Source organism: Mastigoproctus giganteus, chromosome 6 (assembly GCF_048544385.1).
Source record: "Mastigoproctus giganteus isolate SK-2022 chromosome 6, ASM4854438v1, whole genome shotgun sequence".
Lineage (NCBI taxonomy): Eukaryota > Metazoa > Arthropoda > Arachnida > Uropygi > Thelyphonidae > Mastigoproctus > Mastigoproctus giganteus.
This window is the reverse complement of record NC_143580.1, coordinates 236,176,736-236,198,845: the sequence shown is the minus strand read 5'-3', so window position 1 is coordinate 236,198,845 and position 22,110 is coordinate 236,176,736. Positions and strand designations below refer to the sequence as shown.

The following is a 22,110-nucleotide window of genomic DNA, read 5'->3' as shown; positions in this document are numbered from 1 at the left end:
GAGTGTACTTTTTCCCCCTCGGGGAATTTTTTTATATTTTTTAATTTCCCATTTTAATTTCTTCATTATATTTTAACCATACCATACGGATTAGGAGGTAAGTTTCATGATATTTATAAGCAATGCTAAAAAACTGAAATCGTATAAAGAATCGAAGCTATAAGCATATGCTAACAAATAAGTTGCATGTGGTAGCACAAAAAATACTTACCCTGAGAAAAAAATTAAAATACAGTATAAAATACGGTCAGTCCTCGTATAATACGCGTTTACACTACACGAATTCGATCATACACGATTTAATTTATAAATCAGGAACGATGTCGTATATAACACGAACTGAATTCGCCTTTGTGTTTATAATAAATGGCAGTCGAATTCAGGAATCACCGAAACTGAAAGAAGAGAAGTTTCTGAAAATGTATTTATGTTTTTTGTACGATTGAAGATTTCAGTGAAGTGAAAACACATTTCACCATAATAACATAAAAACCCACAATTACAGTTATCAGTATTATCGCAAATGCAATTAGATGGAGTTTACTCCCATTTATAACAGATTTCAACTGGAAATTGTTTTATGGTAGTGATCTCCAAAGTGTGTTTTACTAAATTGTGTGCTACCGTGAGGGGATAACAGTGTGTTTCTGTCTTTGCTGCTTTGTTTATTCAGTCGCTACACGCGGGCAGCTTTGTTTATGGGTATCAAGCGTGCCTCCTCATTTTTGTCCTTTTTATACTGAAATTGTGTTTTATTCCCTAAAAATGTTTAACATAGTTCAGAAAAGTGTGAAAATGAAGCATGCTGGTGAGGTGAAGATACTACAGATTCAGAGAGAAAAAGAAAGCAATACTAATAGACTGTCAAAAATTCTTACTGGGGAAAACTTGTAGCGGCCTCTTACAAGTGCTTATGGCCAAAATCACACCGGCCTCTGACCCACTGGGGTTTCCCCATTAAGGCCTGTCCGCCTCTGTCAGTAGAGGAAAAAAATGAAATTATGTGATATTGCGCATATCGCTAAATAGAAAATTTTGCTATAAAGAAGTTCGTTAATTAAACAGAGGTCCTACTTGTATATGTCAAAAGTTTTTTCGGCGCCCTCTTGATCTGCCGCCCGTAAGTGACGCTTACCTCGCCTACCCACTTGCGGCGGCCCTGGTCGGTTGCTGAATGACCTTTCCGAAGCAGCCACAAATCAGTATTTTGGTGGATTGAAGCAGGTCAGCAGTGGGCCTACAATTTTAAAAAACAATAGTGAAGAAACTGTTTTTGTCATCAACGAAGCGTTGGTTGGGCTGGCGATCAGATTCATTTGTGAAAATCCTCGTTCACATTCACTCGATGAAATTGGTATCGTACTCAGAGCATTCATCAAATTTTTCAATTCTTCCAAAACCTTCTTATCAATTAGGTATCCCTGAAATCCACGAATTGCATCTCTTTCATTTAACTGTAACCTAATTGACAATTTTCTAACTTCACTTTCACGAACTGCCAACAGTTCATGTTTAAAAGGATTAACACTTTTGTCATCTTCATTTTCCACCTCTCATCATCAGTATTGTCACTAGTTCTTAAATTTGAATATATATATATAAATATATATATTATTTTTTTTTGAAACTATCCAAAATGTCAGTGTCATTCGGATATTCAGGTACTGTGACCATGTAAACAAAGATAGGGAAAATTTACGGAAAAATGTGGATAACGCATTTCTGTGAAACAACAGACAATTATTTGTTGTGGTAAAAGAAAATCACTTTTCTAATCTCGAACGGGATGCTTACAGTTGATTCATAAAGGTGTCCAGCCTATGGCCTGTGAGGAAAGTGAACTAAAACAGCATTTTAAATTTTGTTAATTATCAAAAAAATTTTCATTAAATGTTTTGTTCAGTAAATGTAATTGTGTTTTGTACTTAATAAAATTTTCAATTGTACTTTTAATCACAACAAGATATGGAAAATGTAACACACTAAAGAAATCTAACTGAATTTTTTTGAATATGGCCACTGTACGGGAAAAGGTTGGACACCACTGCAGTAGAAGGTGGACCAGAGACCATTGGGAATACACCTTGATCTGATCACTAGCGCGACTCCTCCGTATGTGGGACAGGTGGTTGGATAGGTTTTACGAGGTACCACTAAGTTGTAGAATGCTTTAGCTCTCTTAATTCGTGCAGCAGCACTAATTGCCTAAATTGCCTGAAGGCCAGAAATGTGAACAGTGCGTGCCGAGTTAATTCTGTTTGTTTATTATTTGGTTTTTAGGAGCATTAACAACTAAGGCCATATTGCTCCGGGAATATGCAGTGGTCATTCCCTGAAGTTTTCCGCATCCTCCGTATTTGGTGGTCATGGGCTCAAACCCCGGTCTAATCAAGAAGCGTGTGCTAAGCACTTCTGCTCCTGCCCACCTGGCTACGGAGGCTCTGAGTTAATTCTCTCCTAATCCATTTGCTATATAAATTTTCTTCGCTCAACGAAAACTATTTTAAATGTAACTTCCAAGGGGAATTCAAAATAATTCACTATAAAAGGACTTCGTTAAACAGAGGTCTGACTGAGTAATTTCGAATTATAAAAATGGTTATACAGTTTTATATAGAAAATATGTTAACAATAGACAGTAAAAAATGCAAATTTAGTTAAATAATTTTAAACTTATTTGAATAGTAGGTAAATGTGAAAAACATTTACGGAATATTACAAATTTTGAAGTGCACTGCATCCAAATGTCACACATCACTGTTAATAAAGGTGCCGGTTTTGGGACGGTACCATTGTGTACCGTCCCAAAAAAAAGCACTGAATAAAAGTAATAACTTTTTCTAATGAAGTAACTATTTTTAGGGATTTCTCACTGCTGCAAAAGTGATGCTGTAATTGCTACAAGTACAATGCGACTTCAGGTGGATGAAATAATTGAACGTGCAGCTCACAAACAGGTAATTCTGTAATTTTTTAATTTCTGCGAGTAGTTTATAAACTGTGGTCTACCATAGTTTTTTCTGAAATTACTACGTATAGGTAACCCTTGTATAACACGGTAGTTTGGTTCCCACAAAATCTTGTGTAATGTGAAACCATGTTATATGGGACTAGGAACCAATACAAAAGGGGGATTACGTTCCAAAAGCAAAAATACATATATTTTTTTATAACTATCGGAAACTTAATTTTTAAAATAGTAATAACTTAATATTTTAACTTCATTTTTATAATAGTAGTAACTTAAATAGGAATAACTGAACAACGTCGTTACAAACTGTGATACATATATGTCAGATAATGTACATCCATTTAATTTTCTTCCTCTTCATCACTGCTAAGCACAATTCAAATGAGAACCTTTTTTCTGTTGAAGAATATCTTCACCTTCTGAACTTTCTTCTGCAGCATCTAGATTTCATGTACCTTCTGCCCCCCTTTAAAAAATCAGTAATCTGGGTTTGTTTGCTTTTGCGTGATAGATCTTTGTAAATTTCTTGGTATGGAGCTAAACATTTTTGAAGCTCCCTTTTGAACTTTGTTCTCCTTTCAGTAGAAGGATCTGCATATCTGCATTCAAAAAATAAGATTCTAATTGCTCGAGTTGATGCCTTCCCTTCTGCTTTTTAGTGTAAATTTTGGAACTTCAGAATTTTCATCTGCGCTATCATCCTCTAAATTGATTTGGTTTTCCTCCAATGCCATTTACACCAAATCTGCCTCGCCAGCCTCTTTTTCTACCAATAATTCGTGAACATCTTCAGTAGTCATATCATCAAAACCTTCCCCCTCCTACTGACTTAGCTAATTCTACTATCGCACCATGGCACGCCTCCGTAGCCAGGTGGGAAGGAGCAGCAGTGCCTAGTACATGCTTCTTGATTAGACCGGGGTTCGAGCCCGTCACCACCAAATACGGAGGATGCGGAAAGGTCAGGGAATGACCACTGCATATTCCCGGAGCAATATGGCCTTAGTTGCTAATGCTCCTAAAAACCAAAAAAAAAAAAAAAAAAAAAAAAAAACCTATCGCACCGATTCCATTTTCTGCCTGTTTGACCATATTTTCTGAATGAACTGATTCCAGCTATACATTTTTCCAACACGCATTTAATGTTGACAGTTTTACTTCTTTGAGCACTAAAGCTGATTCTGATACAGTCCACAATTGAAAAATGTTTCCATGCTTCCATCACTTCAAAAGATTTGGAATCAATTTTTTCCAAAATCCATTGTAACGATTTTCTGGTGTAATGAGTTTTAAAGGTAGATATAATGCCTTGATCTAATGGCCGAATTAAAGACGTTGTATTAGGTGGTAGGAACATTATTGGTTGTAAAATTTAAAACAGTAAAAATGATAACCAATTAATTAATAACAAAGAAACAATATGTGCAAGTAAGATACAGAGTAATGAGTTTCTGAAAATTTATTTATGCTTTTTATATGATTGAATATTTCATGGAAGGGGAAACACATTTCACCATAATAATGTGAAAACCCACAGAATTCCAGCTATCTCAACTATTGCAACTGCAATAAGATCGAGTTTACTGCCCGATTATAATTGATTGCACTAATAGAAAAGCCCAATAAAATGGTAGCTAAGTGGAACTGTATCCGGTGCTTCATATTTATAAATTTGTGCTGTATTCTATATTCTCTGTAATGGATTCAGTTTCCTAGTGAATGATTTTTTTTTTGTTTGTCTGTTTTTGTGTTCTTGTTTAGTGCATGGCTTATTCTGAAACATTTTCCCCTTTAGCATGCCATAGAAAAAAGGCAGATGAAGACAAGTTTGGAGATCTAGGTGACCATATGCTTTTTCTGATAACCCTGTCCTTGTAAAAACTTTCAGTTTTTTCCAGCTTTCATATAATGTATGACAAGTAGCGGTATCCTGTTGGAAATAACTCTGTGTCGACTCAGTGCCATTTCTTAGTGTTAACCATTTGAAAAACTTTTCAAAAATAATAGGGTAAACTTTTGTTGATTTCACGTTGTGATTGAAGAAAACATTCCTGTAATGCAAGTTTTGTAAATTGCACACCAAATACCATTTTTTTTGGAAATGCAATGTCTCCCCGTGAAGTGCATGAGAATTATTCATAGCCTATATGTTTTGTGAGTCTATACATCTGTTATGAGTATACAGTACACACACACACACACACACACACACACACACACACACACACACACACACACACACACACACACACACACACACACACACACAGGGTGATTCAGGAGGAATAGTAAATATTTTGGGAGGTTATTGTATTGATTATTCTGAGTAAAAAAGTTCATATAAACATGTCCAATTCTCAATGGATATGGAGGTACAGCTGTTTGAAACTGGTGCGCACAAACCCATTATGAGAGTATTAAAGAATGATAAATAACTTATTCTTTGTATTTATTGAATTTTTGAATGATACAAAACACAAATAATTGATAAATTTTTTACAGTTCACAATAAATGTTTGAAAATCCCACCGCCAACCTCAATGCAGTTTGCAGCTCTTGTGGTAATATGATGTGTTGTTCTTCTGAGGTTGTCTTGGCGTTCCTTTATGAGGGCAGCAGTATCCAAAATGCGAGCGAGCAATTCATCTCTTGTATTTACCTTTTCTTTGTATATTGTGCTTTTCATCTATCCCCACAAACAAAAATCTAACGGAGGGAGGTCTGGTGACCTTGGTGGCCAATGAACGGGACCACTGCGGCCGATCCATCCTTCAGGGAAAGTTCAATTTAGATAATGTAATACCAGACGGGTATAATGTGCAGGAACTCTGGCATGCTGAAAGTACATAATAAACCTTGTAGTCATCCTCCAATAGTAGTGGAAGTACGTTTTGCAGAAATTCTAGGTAAATGGGCCGATTGTGCCTGTTGTGTTACAAAATTAGATGATTTTGTAACACAACAGGCCCAATCAACTGATTTTCGATGATACGTTGTTGTTGTTGTTGTTTGGTTTTTAGGAGCATTAGCAACTAAGGCCATATTGCTCCAGGATATGCGGTGGTCATTCCTTAACCTTTCCGCATCCTCCGTATTTGGTGGTGACGGGCTCGAACCCCGGTCTAATCAAGAAGCGTGTGCTACGCACTGCTGCTCCTTCCCACCTGGCTACGGAGGCGCTCCCTTCGATGATACCACACCACATGTTTACAGAGAAGCGATGTTGAAAATTTGTTTCTACAATGGCATGTGGATTTTCGTCTGACCACCTATGAGAGTTACGGATGCTGTTGATACTGTCACGAGTGAAAGTAGCTTCCTCGCTGAACAGTATTAACGGAATTAATTGGCAATTAGCATTTACCCATCGACAAAATTCCAATTGCTGGTTGTCGTCTCCTGATTGAAGGTGTACCCGCTGTATGTGAAATGGATACAAGCCGTGGTCATGTAACGTTCACCGTACTCTTATCTGTGGAACACTGATATATGTAGAAATTCTTTGTGTGCTAATAGTAGGACTACATTCTACTGACTGAAGAATGTGTTCTATTTCATCCACTTTTGTTCATTTGCACGTTCAGAAGAAATATGAATGCTGGGAACTGTACCAGTCTCACACAGTTTAGTGTAAACACTAATAAACACTCTTGAATCTCATATTCTGCATTTAGGGAACTGTCGACAGTATTCTCTACAAGCAGCAGTAGCACTTCCATCACAAAAACTGTAGACAACCACCATATCAGCATATTCAGCATCTGTGAGGATGTGTGGCATTCTTAACAACACTTCTAACGCCAAACAGCGTCAGGTTATAACTACTTCTTGGTCACATCTGATTCAGGGAGCTGTGTGCAACAGTTCCAAACAGCTGTATCTCTGTATCCATTGAGAATTAGACACTTGTTTATATGAACTTTTTTAATTGCTATCAACAACTATCATGAAAAAAGAACCTCTAATTTTTCGGGGCTTGTATTATTACCAATATATTAAGAAGGTTTTATGTTTTTTACTCCATTTTCATATATTCTACATCCATCAGGAGAGCTCCATTATTTAGCTTTCTTTATAATGAAAACAAAGTTAATTAATTTCAGATGTTTTTTTTTTTTTTTTTTTTTATATATATATATATTTAGAGATGTCTTGGGATACGTTTTCTGTTTCCTGTTTACTGCATTTCTGAAGTTGAGGTAGTTCCTGGGAAGATGACTTCAATATCTACTTTAGAAAAAGGCAAGTTCTCAAGTTTTTTTCAAATTAAAAAACTTTTGTAATAAAGCTTGTTTAAAAAGTAATAAATTGTTATTTTCTTTTCATTTATGCCCAAAACTACATAACTTTTTTTCAGGTGCTTTTTAAATATTTTAGTATTATTATTGCTTGTGCAGTGCAAGGAAGGTAGACTAATTGTACAGGCTAGCTGTGGTGAAGTGGTTAGTGTGCTTGGCCACAAGTAAAGAGGTCATGGTTCGATTCCATACACTGTCACAAAAAAATGTGAAACCCATCATGACTGTAGGGCTGAAAATCTGGCTGCCATTAATAATTCAATGTTTATTCACTTGCAATGGATTTCTGAATCTTCTGGCTTTAGTCATCTAGATAATAAATGAATATTTACCATTAACTTCCCGAAGAATCTGGCCTTTTGAAAGATATGATTAACATTGAAATAGCTCCTTTTTCTTTCAGACCAGATGATAAACAGAATAAGGGCTAACCCATTTGATGGAAATTTATATATAGTTGTTTTAGAGAGATTTGTTCAGCCATCCCAAATTTCATTAAAATCAGACCAATAGAAATCTGTTGATTAGCATTTCTTTGTCTTTCTCCCTTTCTTTCTTTTTGTATGTAATTACTCAACTCTCAGTTGGTCTAGTTTCATTAATTTTTACAATATGTTGAGCCTCCACAAATTTCATTAAATTGGACCTGTGGAAATCTGGAAGTTATTTATTTTTTCATGCGTATTATGTAGGCTATCTGTATATTTTATATTGTAGCTGAAGCATCGGATATTATGTTTGTTGCCTGCACCGACTGGAGGAATGAATAGACAATAATGGTTAATGCACAGAAATGAAATGCTGTTGGTTCGTGCAAATGAATTGGGTTTTTTTTTTTTGTTTTTTTTTTTTTGTTATAAATCATAAATCATTACTATTTGCCTAATACACCCGAAATGTAATATAATTAAATAACTTATTTACCAAAATGTAGGCGCCTCCATAGCCAGGTGGGCAGGAGCGGCAGTGCGTAGCACACACTTCTTGATTAGACCGGGGTTCGAGCCCGTGACCACCAAATACGGAGGATGCGGAAAGATCTGGGAATGACCACCGCATATCCCTAGAGCAATATGGCTTTAGTTGCTAATGTTCCTAAAAACCAAATAACAACAACAACCGAAATGTAATATACTGTGTATGTTTATTTTTTCTTTCCTCTTAGAAGGAAAATAGTTAGTGATAATTATGTATATGTACACACACACTCACAAAATTTTGGGATACACACATACACAGTGTATCCCAAAACTTTAGTGGAAACAGTGTTTGGCATATCGGCAGTAAAAGTTGCTAGTGATGCTGTAACTTTGATGTAACTTGAAAGGGGAATACATTTCCAGAATAGGGAGAAACAGTACTACGGGAAAAGCAAATTGTGAATGAAACCACATTGCATTTAGTTGAACTTGCATAAGAATGAAGTTTCAACATGGCCAATATTGTCAAAGCATTATGAGCCAACAAAACCGTACTTATATGCATATGGAGAACTAGATTTGTACAGTACTCTGTGGTATTTCATACATGTAGGGTTTGTTAACTTGGAACACTTTGCTGCTGTTATCCCTACTGTACCATAATTTCTGTACATATTCAATAAACACATGGGTTATGATTTGTTCATCATATTCATGTATCACTTCTCTCTATTCTAGAAACATGTCACTTTTGTTGTCATTCAAAGTGACAGTATCACCTGCAGCTGTTTTTCTATGATTGATATACCAGGAGGGTAGTGCCATAATGGCTTGTTCTAGGTAAAAAATCTGCATCTTAGCTGCATGTGGGGAAGGAGCACCCATTTATGGCTAATTCACTGCTGAAAGAGCTAATAATGGTAATAATATTAATTATAATTCAGGAGTTACTGCCAGCTTTCTTGAAGTTATTTTTTTTTCATACGTATTATGTAGGCAGATTTTTTCTACTAGTGATACATGCTGCAGGATATATATGAAACAAAGATTATGTAGCATCTGTCACCAAAAAAACGTTTGTCTTAAAATCCATCGTTTGTGGTGGTGGATCTTAATCTCCTAAATTCCACACTGTTTAGTGGTTAGGACATAACAGTAAAAATAATATATACAGTTGAACCCCGCTTTACAATTGGTTCACTGTACGATATGTAGTACGTGCTGGTCATTGTGATCACATTTGCAAATTGAATTTTAATTCTATTAAATGACAGTTCCAATAAGTGAAAATAAGAGGAATATTATCCACAGGCTATAAAAGTGAAAATATGAAGTGCAGATTTACACTTTATAACCTTACCAATTAGCAAAATTAAATGATATGCGAAAATTGGAAGAATATTTTCCACAAGTTAGCAAAATAAAAATAAATTTACGCTTATGTACATAGCTTAATATGTAATACTGTAATATGTACATACTAACTACTTGATATTTCTGTTAGTGGAATTTTTTTTTTTGTAAAATTTAAGAGAGTAAAAAAAATAAGTAATCAATAACAAAGAACACAGCATGCACAAATTGCAACTAACACAATATGTGCAAGTGACATATGCTGCAACAAGTTTACAAGTTTTCTTAAAAAATAGGAATGAAGAGAAGATCTGAAAATTGAAAATTTATTTATGTTTTTTATAAGATTGAAGGTTTCAGTGAAGGGAAAACACATTTCACCATAATGTAAAACCCACTGAATTCTAGTTATCGGTATTATGGCAAGTGCAATAAGATCGAGTTTACTACCCATTTATAATAGAGCGGGTAGTAACGCTATAATTTCACTAACAGAAACCCAATAAACCAGAAACTGCAATTTTTTTTTATTGTTTTATGGTAGTGACCTCCAGAAATGTGCTTTAGAGAAATATCACAAAGGCATTCAAAATTGATTCTTATAACCAAACGTGATAACAATGATAGTGTAGTGCATTTTAATGATTTGAATTGGCCTTTTGATATTTGATTCTATAAAGAGCTGATTCTACTAACCGGTGAACATGTTAACTGGCGACTACTTATTTCACTTTATGATGGGACCCTCCGTCCAGGCCATGTGAATGAGAGGAAGGTCCTTCCTCTCAGCCAATAGCAGTGTTTGTAAACATATTGACAGCATGTTTTGTTTTTTGCAACCTTTAGTTGAAGTGATTTTTTTTGTGTTGTGCTTTAATCAAAATGTACAACATCCATTATAAAAATCACCTTTTAGAGAGATAAAGAGCTTAGTAAATAGCTGGAACAAACTTCCATCTGTTGTAGAAGTTGATAGCTTAAATAGATTCAAGGCAGAACTAGACAAAACATTTGGAGCTAGTGGATGGGAGAAATAAGGTTGTTTTTTTTTTTGGCTGATGCTATATAAGATTGCTTTCTTGCATCATGTGCCTTTGCTAATATAGCGAAAATTTCAATTTCCAAGGTCTTGGAATGAATTACCAAAAAACAATGTGTTATTGGATTCACATTACAATAATTTCACAATACGACTGGAACAGATTAATATTGCAAAACTCTATATCGGGGTTCCACTTCATATCAGTTATATATCAGTGATAATTTTGTATATTTACATGCACACCAGTTAAATAATATATCAGTTAGGCTGCTGTCCCTAATATCAGTTAGGGGCAGCCTAACTGATATTGTTTAATATGTTGATATTGGTATTACTGATATTTATTTCATTGTAGGTTCTATTATGATACAGTTCTTTAGTTATAATTTTTAAATATAGCATAAATTATTTTCTACTTTATCATAGATTGTAAGAAAATATTGCAAGTTCAGTATCTGATGCTTAAACCTTGGAAAGTGTTTTCCCCTGCTTATTTAATCTTATAATTGCATTTATTTCATAAGCTGAATTATGCAATGCTCATCTTGTGAAATAAGCTGTTTTACAGTTATTATTCCTTAATTTTCTTTGTTTATTCTCAACTAACAAAGTTACAAAATTTTTTTCTCTACCTATAGTTCGCACATTTTTAGAACGCATGGGCAAAACAGGATTTTTCAGATCAGGAAATGAGCCATTAGTGCTAACAGAAGAACAGAGGGAAGTAAAAAAAGCCGGTAAGGAAAAGTAGAGTTATAATATTCTTTATATGAATGAATTTTTTTATTTTTATTTATTGTACCAGGTGTTCCCTGCCAAATTATGGCATCCCACTGTATATTACAATACTCTGCTTACAATAGTACAGATACAATTTACACTGTCATTCAGAAAATGAAATACAGACATTTAAAAAGTATGCAATAATGTCTGAAGTACATCTGGCTCACTCTCACAAAGATAAGAACTGCAGTCTATCTACATATCTTAGCAGTCCAGAACTGAATTGAATTTGTTCACGCCAGATTGCACAGTACAAGGCACTGCCCATTCTGGCAAAAATTGCACCCAGCACTTCAAGGAGATATTGAGACCAGTAGCACAAGGAGCTGCCCAGTCCACAATAACAACACCCAGCACCACAAGGAGATGAAATGATAATAACTTTCCTGTCTTCCAGGTATCAAGAATGGTCTTATTTAAGAGTAAGCAGCCCACCGTTAATCAGAATGGTACTGCACATTCTATGCTTACCTTAATCAATTAAGACTTCCGTTCCGATAGCTAGAGGCCAACTGATATGTATTGCACCATTGACCTCCAATGTTGTTCTTAAAGTAATCAGACCTATGTCAGTCAGTCCTCTCTAGCCTAATTACAGAAGTACATATCTTCTAAAAACTTCAAGGCTGTTTTACAGCACAAAATTGAAACAGCACAAAAGTTTCCTTCATTGCAAGAAGGCATGCCTCATCCTGACATCAATGACTAAAGATTAAGCACATAATCCACTAATTTTTCTCTAAGATCTTGATCATCATCATCAGCCATTTTCAATCCACTGCAGGATGAAGACCTCTCCAGCAAATTTCCAGTTCCTTCTGTTTTGTGCAATGGCCATCCATTTACTACCCAGAAACTTGTGATTTCATCTGTCCATCTCCATCATTGTCTTCCAGGTTTTCTTCTAGCTCTTCTTGGGTACCATTCTGTTCTTTTCTTAGTCCATCTGTCATCATGTCTTTCGAGCTATATGTCCTGCCCAAGACCATTTTAGTTCTTTAGTTTTGATAAGAATGTCCTTTACTTGAGTTTGCTGCCTAATCCATGTGTTTCTCTTCTTTTCTAACAGTCTGATTCCTAGTATAATTCGTTCCATTCTTTTCTGTGTAGTTCTCAGCTTCTCTTCCATTCTTTTGGTGAGTGCCCAGGTTTCACTTACATAAGTCATGGTGGGGCGTATACATTGGTTCATTATTTTACGTTTAAACAAATTGGGATATTGCTCCTCAGTATGTGACTATATTTCCTAAATGCTGTCCATCCAAAATTTATTCTTCTTTTGACTTCCAGATATTTATCGTTATTACAGCTAATGACTTGTCCCAGATAAGTATATGAATCCGCCCTTTCAATTACTGCTCCTCCCTTTCTGTGGCATACTTGTTCATTATTACTTTTGTTTTAGTGATATTCATCTTTAGTCCAAAATCCTAACTAACTCTCCATAACTGATTAAGATTTTCCTCTAATTCTTTGGGATCGTGGCTTATGATCACAATGTCATCTGCAAATCATAAATGGTTTAGGTACTCTCCATTCACATTTACTCCTTTCTGTGACCAATCTCATCTTCTGAAAACTTCCTCAAGGGCAGCAGTAAACAATTTCGGAGATATTGTGTCTCCTTGTCGAACTCCTTTCTCAATTTTAAATTTGTTACTGTCTTTGTCTAGTCTAATAAAGGAGGTAGTGTTCTCATATATTTTCTTCAAAATCATAACATATGGGGTATCTATGCCTTGTCTTTCCAGTGCCCAAAACATTGCCTTATGCTGTATGGAGTCAAATGCCTTTTCATAATCCACAAATGCCAGGCATAATGGTGTTTTATATTCATTTGCTTTCTCCATAGCTGTGATATTATATGAAGGTGATCCATAGTTGAAAATTCTGTCCTAAAGCCAGCTTGCTCTTTTGGTTGATTCTCATCAAGTATTCTTTCTAATCTGTTAGTAATGACCCTTGTGAACAACTTGTAGATACAGGGTAACAAGCTAATTGATCTATAATTTCCAATTTCTGATTTATTTCCTTTCTCATGCAGCAAAACTATGATTGCATTATTCTACTCCTTAGGCATCATGCCTTTTCTAATGCATTTTGTGAAGAGTCTTGCCAGTTTCTGTGTCATGTCTCTTCCTCCCAATTTTAACAACTATACAGTAACTTTATCTTCCTGGACTTTCTGATTCTTCATTTTCTTCACTGCATATTCTACCTCAACAGGAAGGATATTGGGTATGTTGTATGTGTTACTAATTTGTGATCCATCTTCCCCACTGTTTGTATCATTCCCTCACTCCTTGTATAATTCTCTATAGTAGTCTTCTGCTACTGATAAGTACACTATTGCTATTCTTCAGTTTCAGCATCATTTGTCTTTCTGTGTTACTGCTCATGACTGCTGATTTAAGTCCTCTTTTTTCCCTTAATACTTGTTCTACTTTTCTTTTGTTAAATCTTCTTATGTCCTCTCTGAGTCGCTTTCTAATGGCTTTGCATAACTCAGTATACTCAATTTTCTCCTCGTCAGTGTTTATCCTGCTCTTCATTTGTCGTCTTCAGTTCATCACGACAAGTGTTTCTTGACTAATTTTATTTTCTTTGGATTTCTTTTTACCTATAGGTTTCTTGGGCTTTATCATTTTCAGAAAGTTGTAGTATTCCTCATCTATACCTTGGTCCTGAACAGTCTGCAGAAGCTCAAACTTGTTCTTAAGTTCCAGTACGTACTGCTTTTTCTCCTCTTCTGTTATCTCAAAGACTTTTGTATTATTTACTCGAGTCAGTTTTTTTTCCTTTCTTTTCTTACATCTATATCAAGTGTGCATCTTACCATTCTGTGATCACTTGTTCAGGACTGTAACATTGTTCATGATATAGCTTCTGTTAGTGAGAATGAAGTCGATTTCAGTAGTTGTTAATCCATTTGGGCTCTTCCATGCCCACTTTCTGTTCACCCTTTTCTTGAAAAAAGTGTTCATTACTGATCCCTCGAGATTCTGCAAATTCCACAAGTCTTTCACCTCTTTCATTTCTTTCACCGATTCCAAAATTTCCTATAGTTCTCCTTTCTGTGCTGTTTTGCCTCTTTCCAACCTTAGCACTGAAGTTTCCCATAATGATAGGTGCCTCCGTAGCCAGGTGGACAGGAACAGCAGTGCGCTTCTTGATTAGACCGGGATTTGAGCCTGTGACCACCAAATACGGAAAGGTCAGGGAATGGCCACTGCATATCTTTGGAGCAATATGGCTTTAGTTGCTAATGCTCCTAAAAACAAAACCAAATAAGCATAATGATAATGTAATGGGTTTTCTGCTCATCTAGAAGACTCTCAATTTCGGTAATTTCTTCTACCTCTTCTTCATCATGGCTCAATGTTGGTGCATAAATCATCATAACTGTTAGCTTGTACCTCTTATAAATCCTAAGTAGTAGTCTTGACGCCTTTGATGATGTACTTTTGAATTCCAAAATGTTGTTTTTTATATCATTATGGACCAGAAAGCCAAATCTACCTTCGCTCCTTTCACTGTTTCCAATAGTGTACAGCAGATTTCCACTTGTTTAACTTATAAGGGATTCATTTCTTCTTTTTATCTCAGCCAAACTTATGATATTCCAATTCACATTTTCTAATTCCTTTTCCAGCTCTAATATCCTATCTTCACTGATGAATAATCTTACGTTGTGACGGGCCAAGTTCAGTTTCCGTGCACGGCAGCCTGGTCATACCCAGAGCTTCTTAGCACCCTCTGCTTCCACTCTGATCCTCTTGCTGCCATAAGAGGGGGAGTAAAAGCTGCTGGGGAGGACTGAGGGCCATTTGTTTTATTATGTTCTCATGTGCTGGAGGGTTTGGTCTTTTCCTCTTCACGCTGACCAACGTCTTGAAGAGAACCACTCTTCACATTCGTTGCTATATAAGTGACGTAACAGGGCTTACCATCGAGAAGGTGTGCTTGAGTAGATTTTAGGGAGGCAGGCCAACCGGACTTTTCCTAAATCTTCTGAAATAGAAAGATATTGGGTCCATCAGTATTTTAGACTGAGTGTCTGATAACACACAGAATGCCTATTCCCCTCTAAGCCCCTCAGACCTTGATACTCGTGGCAGTTAAACAAGATGTGTTTCCAGTCCTCTTGTGTCCCACAAACACACATTTTGTGCTCACTGACCCCAAGGCATTTAGTTTAGCAAAAAATGAGCTATGTCCAGTAATAAAGAATGCAGTCTGCAGATTTGGATGATTGAACCAAGCAGGCATACCTCTGCCAGTCTTGGCAGAGGTAGGACTGCTTCTACATATGGAAGACTGAGTTAAATGCTTTTTCATAATCAATGAAGGCTATACATAATGAAAGGTTGTATTCATTATATGCTGTATAACTTGCTTCATTGTTTGGATGTGGTCAATTGTACTGAAGCTACTTCTGAAACCTGCTTGTTCTTTGGGTTGTGCTGCATTAAGTATTAAGCCTATTCAGCTTGAAGTAAGTATAAGTACAGTAAGTCTCTCTCTCTCTCTCTCTCTCTCTCTCCCCCCCCCCAGTTCCATATGGGCTGACAGATCTTTTTCCCATTTTGGATCTTACCAGTTTGTGCATCTTACCATTCTGTGATCACTTCCAACATTTACAATTTAATTAGCATTAGCAGAGGCATATGATGCAAGAAAGCAAGCTTATGCAGCATCAGCCAAAAAAAAAAAAAAAACCTCCAATCCATCCCGCTCAGCCTTAAATTTATTTAGGCCATCAACTTCCACAACCAAAGATGGAAGTCTGTTCCACCAATCAACTACCCACTGGCGCCTTTCCTCAGTTTGAAAATGTGCCCCTCATTGTTCTTAATCTGAGCAAGAAGAAGAATCCCATCAGCATTCAGCTTGCTCAACCCATTCAAGGCCTTATACACCTCAATCAGATCACCTCGCAGGTGCCTACTTTCCAGGTGCTGCAATTTGCAGAACTTAAGCCTTTTTGGTAAGAGCACCCCTTTGTTGCCCTTCTTTGTACTCATTCTAGCAACTCTACATCCTTCCTAAAATGAGGCCTCCAGACCTGTACACAGTACTCTAGGTGTGGCCTGACCATTGCCTTGTATAACAGGATAATCACCTCCCTGTTCCTGCTTGCAAAATTCCTATATATCATTGACAAGACTCCATGACTTGTGCTGGCAGCCCGTCTGCACTCCTCAGCGAACCTCATATTTGACTGCACAATTACCCCTAGGTCTTTTTCACTTTCCACTTTCCTGAGTGTAGTACCACACAGTTGGTACATTTCTCTTTGGTTATTGCTACCCATATTAATACATTGCATTTGTCAATGTTAAACTTCAGTTGCCACTTCTTGACCCATTTGCCCAACTTATCTAGATCCAGTTGGAGTAGCATACTGTCTTTACTGTCGTTAACAACCCTGCCAACCTTTGTATCATCTGCAAACTTGGACATTAAACCTGATATACCTTCATTAATATCATTGATAAATATACAAAACAACAATGGGCCCAACACCAAACCTTAGGGAACTCCACTAATAACATTTGTCTACGAAGAGCAGTGTCCATTGATTACCACTCTCTGTCGTCCCCCACTCAACCATCCCTATATCCATTGTAGCAACTTACTCTTAATGCCATACCTCTCCAATTTGTACAGCAGTCTTCCATGTGCAGCAGTATCAAAAGCTTTCTTGAAATCCAAGTATATGATATCAAAATTATTTTTGGCATTCAGTTCCTTTGTGACCACACCATAGTATCCAGTCAAATTGGTCAGACAAGACCTCCTTTTAACAAACCCATGCTGTGTCTTAACTATTACCGCAGTCTTGTCTAGATGATCCTGCAATGCTTCTTTAACCAGTGATTCCATTATTTGTCCCAGAACACAAGTGTTAACTTGTGTTCCGGGGGAAACCAGTCCATGGGGACCTCCCCTGAGTCCAAGGAAGCTCTCATAATTATGGCTAGGAGTTTGCTTACTTTGCTGCCTCCTTTAATATAACTGGATAGTCCCATCCACCCCAGGTGCCTTTTTAATGTGTAATTTCGACAATTTCTCCTCCACTTTGCTCTCAGTTATTACAAATTTACTTAGTTCCATGTTAAAGTTTGATAAATTTCTGGCATTCCCCTCATTGAATAACTCCTCATGTGTAAATGCAGATACAAAATACTCATTCAGTTTATCAGCTACCTGAGCAAGATCATCAATAGTCAACCCATCTATGTTAAGTGGTCCAATCTGATTCATCCCTTTCCTTCTAGAGTTTACATAAGTAAAGAACTCTTTGCTGTTTTTCTTTGCATCCTTTGCCAAGGATTTCTTGTAATCTGCCTAATTTCCTTTGTGACTTGATTACAGACTAGTTTATATCTGCCATAGGCTTCTGTGTCACCTGATACTTTATATGTATCTCGTACATTTTTCTTCTCTGCCACGATTCTCTTCAATTCATCTAACATCCATTTAGTCCTAAAACTGGAACAGTATTTCTTAGTTGGAATGAAAACTTAGTAGCCTCCAAAATTAACTCCCTGAAGGCTTCCCATTTAGAATTCAACGTTGGTAACATCATCAGTTGATCCCACTGTACAGAATTTAAAAACTGTCTGAGACCCCTGTAGTCACCTTTATGAAAGCAAAAGCTCTTCCCTTTAGCCTTAATGGTAGTTATATCTTTAAGTATTTCCCACATCAGTACATTGTGATCACTGTCACCCAGTGGTTCCTTTGCCGACCGGGCTAGCCGGGTGGGTAAAGTGCTTGCCTGGCAACCCAAAGGTCGCAGGTTCGATTCCTGCCTCGGGCTTGGATCAAAGTACTGCAAAAACCTTGGGAGGTGCATTATGGCCACAGAAGCTTATGCACCAACAACTACCTGACCAATCTGATTGGATTTGTCAGAGAAAATAATCCCTTAACCAATCCATTTCACTGCAATGTAATTGCATTCTTGTCTAGATGGTTCTGCATTATTTCTTTAACCACTGACTCCATTATTTTCTCTGAATTAACATTAGCTAACAGGCCTGTAATTGCTCATTTCACCTTTTTGATCCCCTCCCCTCCGCTCTCCTTGTGAAACAGGGATACATTTGCAGATCTCCAGTCTGTTGGAACCTCCCCTGAATCCAGAGATGCTCCCATATTTATAGCTAAGGGTTTGCTTACCTCCTTTGCTACCTCCCTTAATATAATTGGCTAGATCCTATCCACCCCAGGCACCTTTTTTATATTTATCCTCAACAATTTCTCTTCCACTCTTTCTCTCATTTATCACAAAATCATTTAGCTCCTGTTAGAATTTGATAAACTTCTGTCATCCCCTTCCCTAAAGAATTCATAATGTGTAAATGTACATGCACAATATTTATTCGGTTTGTCTGCAACCTGAACAGAATCACTAAAAGTTAAACCATCGACACCAAGTGGACCTATGTGATTCTCCTTCCTTCTATTAATATAATTAGAGAAGTCTTTGCTGCTTTTCTTTACATTCTTTGCCACAGATTTCTCACAGTCTGCCTTAGCTTGCCTAACTTCCTTTGTGACTTGATTGCATATTAGTTTATATATACCATAAGCATCCCATGCATTAATTTATATGCATCCCATGCATATTTTGCATGGGATGCATGACCTGAATAACCTCATATATAATGAGGTTATTCAATGAGATTATGCATTTTGTGTATAAAAAAAAAACATCCTCTGCATCAAAAAAGTACTTTTATACATGAACCTTTTATATGTGAACCTGCATTTTGAGTTTTAGTTATTTAATTTCTGATATATTTTGTTATATTTGAAATGTCACCATATTTATTTATTCTGATATTTTATTCATGTTTAGCATATATTCATCATATTCAAGAAGCTAAAGGATTAGGAAACCAAATAAGATTCAATATACCTGATCTTTCAAGCAATGAGTTGAGAACAGTTTCATTGAGTGCAATTAAAGGTATGTATTTTATTGTTTAATCAAGGATATATTTTTCTCCCCTAATCCCTGTGAAAAACCTTAGGGATTTTATGGCAAAAACAGTTGGCAATGGAATTTTTATGTTGTGGTTATAGACATCTTTTGGGGACTTTTTATTTTATAAAAGCTCAATTAATACTAAATAATTAAACTTTTGTTTTATTAAAATAATTTTCTTATTTTATTTTTTTAATTAAAATAAGGAAAGTTTTAAAATGAGGAATTATTTATCGTACACCTTGTGATAAATAATTCAATAAACATTGTGCAATAAACGGCTTAAACTAGGAAAAACTGAAATATGATAACAGCACATTTGCAATAGTATTAAATATTAATTTAACTAATCAGATGCTCTTTATGAATTTTATTATCTTTAATAAGAAAAGAGATTGTGGTTCTGTACACATATGATAATATATATATGACTGATATTAAATATTAAATCAAAATTAATGCCAGTAGCATGGCATTATGGCAAATGTACCATTTTTTTTTTAACTACTTCATTATGCTAATATATAAATTATATATATATATATATATATATATTTTTTTTTTTTTTTTAATTATTAGAACTTAAATACACTATTCAGACCAAAAAATAGCTAACTTCAATTTGGTTCCATTTGGACCTTTTATGCTTTTGATCTTGCTTGATCATGTTGGTTGTGTATGAATTGTCCCATGAGGGCAAAGAGAAGAAAGAAAGATTAAAAAACATATATATTTTTGCATTGGTTGCAATTTGTGTTTTCATCAAATAGGTGGATCATATGGTTGTTCAAACAGAGTTCACCAAAGAAAAAGTTCAGACTGTTGATATTTAAATATATCTGTTGTAAGCATAGGTTCAGTATCTTCTGCTGTTCATGTTACGAGGGATGTTCACTAAATTATATACCTACCTATGAAGGAAATGAGATGGAGGCAAAAATCTTTTTATTTTCCAGTGTAACTCCTCTGAATACACTTGTTCCATTTTGTTGGCAATGAAGAAATACCAGACAAATAAAATTCTTTGTCCTGTCCATCAAAGAATGCAGAAACAGCAGACTTCAGTTCATTATCATCAGCAAAGAGACATCCAAGTACATTTTTCTTGAAGGTGGCAAAACAGGAAATAGCCACTGGAGGTCAGATCCAGACTTGTAAGGTGGATGGGTAATTTCTGTAAAGTCACATTCTCTCAAAGCAGCAGCAACAGCATATGATCTGTGCACTGCTGCATTTTTGTGAAGAAGCAGCACACCTCTGGAAAGTTTTTTGCGGTGTTTTTCCTTTATGACATCCCTTAGGTTGTACAGTAGGGATGCATATGACTCCCCCAGTGAATGTCTGCTTGTGTTCCAAGAAGTGAACGTACAAAATTCCTTCAGCATCCCAAAAAATGGTGGCCATAATCTTGCAAGCTGAAGATTGTATCTGAAATTTTTTGAGTGGGGGAGAACTCTTGTGCTTCCATTGCATTGACTCTTGCATGGTCTCAGGATCCCAGTGATGAACTCATGTTTCATCACCAATAACAGTTGTGGAGATGAAAGCTTCAGGATCACTTCCATAAAGCTCTGAATTCTCCTCACAACACAGTACTCTGAATTGCTTCTGCACAGGGGTAGAAATCTGGGGACCCACCTTGCACCGACCTTAGTCATCCCCAAATGTTCATGGAGGATGGTTTTAGCTATTCCCTCAGATATGTCGCATTTGAGTCGCCTTTAAATGTCTGTCATTCAACACAAGGGTTTCTACAGCTTGGCACATTTCTAGAGTGGCTGCAGTCACAGGACTTCCTGGACGTGGATCATCTTCGATGGACTCCACTTGAATTGTTTTGACTAGAATTTCACCTGGTACTGTGAAGGTGACCTGTTGCCATACACAGCCATCATCCTTTCATGAATGACATTTGGCCCATTTCCTACTTTGGTGAGAAACTTGATGACTGAACGACGATCCAATTTCAGCAAAACCATATTTTGATACAGGGGTTTTCCTTCTTTCTGTTACAGCAACACAACCTAAAAAGATAGTGGGATCAACAAAAAAATAATTCTACTTGTACACATTCTGAGCAGATTAATTTTATAGAATGGTGGCAGTACTGAGTCTATATTGTCATTCAAGTGGAAAGGAAAATTACTTTATAATTATAAACATTATTTTTATAAGCCAAGTCTGCAGTTAATCATTTCAGTATTGATAACATTTTTTTTTCTTACTTTATAAATAATAAGTAGTTTTTTATTTTATTTTTGTAGATAATACTACATCAAGAGATAAGGACTGTGTTGTATGTATGGATGAAGAGAGAAACTGTGTTCTTCACCCTTGTCATCACCTTTGCACCTGTGCAACCTGTGGTAGAATGTTACTGAAGAGACAAGATTCTTGCCCAATTTGTCGGAAACATATATCAAGTGTCTTTCGAATTTTTCATTCTTAAATTTTTCCTTTTTCTTTCGAAAGTCTATACTTTTGTTTATAGTATTTTATTTGTTAATATGTAAACTAAGAGTTATCTGTTTTCTCTGAGATGTAGTATATTATCATAATAATAGCTCCAAAATGGGAAACTTAACTAGTCAACACAGAAACATATTTTTTCTGCATTTTAGTTATTGCTGGTTTTTCCAAAAAAAACAAAACAAAGCTTGAGAAACTTCAAAAGAGTATTTTGGAAATTATAATCTTTTCATAAGTCAAAGATTTCACTGTCATTGCAACTAGGCGTAACTACA

General features: G+C 36.0%; 1 protein-coding gene across 1 annotated transcript in view; it reads left to right on the top strand.

The window, feature by feature from the left end:
* LOC150085106 (uncharacterized) overlaps positions 1-21,815 on the top strand; it is a 48,627-nt gene extending 26,812 nt beyond the window's left edge. Inside the window, exons 4-8 of the mRNA XM_090375775.1 lie at positions 2,863-2,957; positions 7,117-7,213; positions 11,223-11,321; positions 19,238-19,348; positions 21,631-21,815. Of these exons, the coding sequence (XP_090231901.1) occupies positions 2,863-2,957; positions 7,117-7,213; positions 11,223-11,321; positions 19,238-19,348; positions 21,631-21,815 (587 nt within the window). The remainder of the gene's footprint in view (positions 1-2,862; positions 2,958-7,116; positions 7,214-11,222; positions 11,322-19,237; positions 19,349-21,630) is intronic.
* Positions 21,816-22,110: the final 295 nt, after the last annotated feature.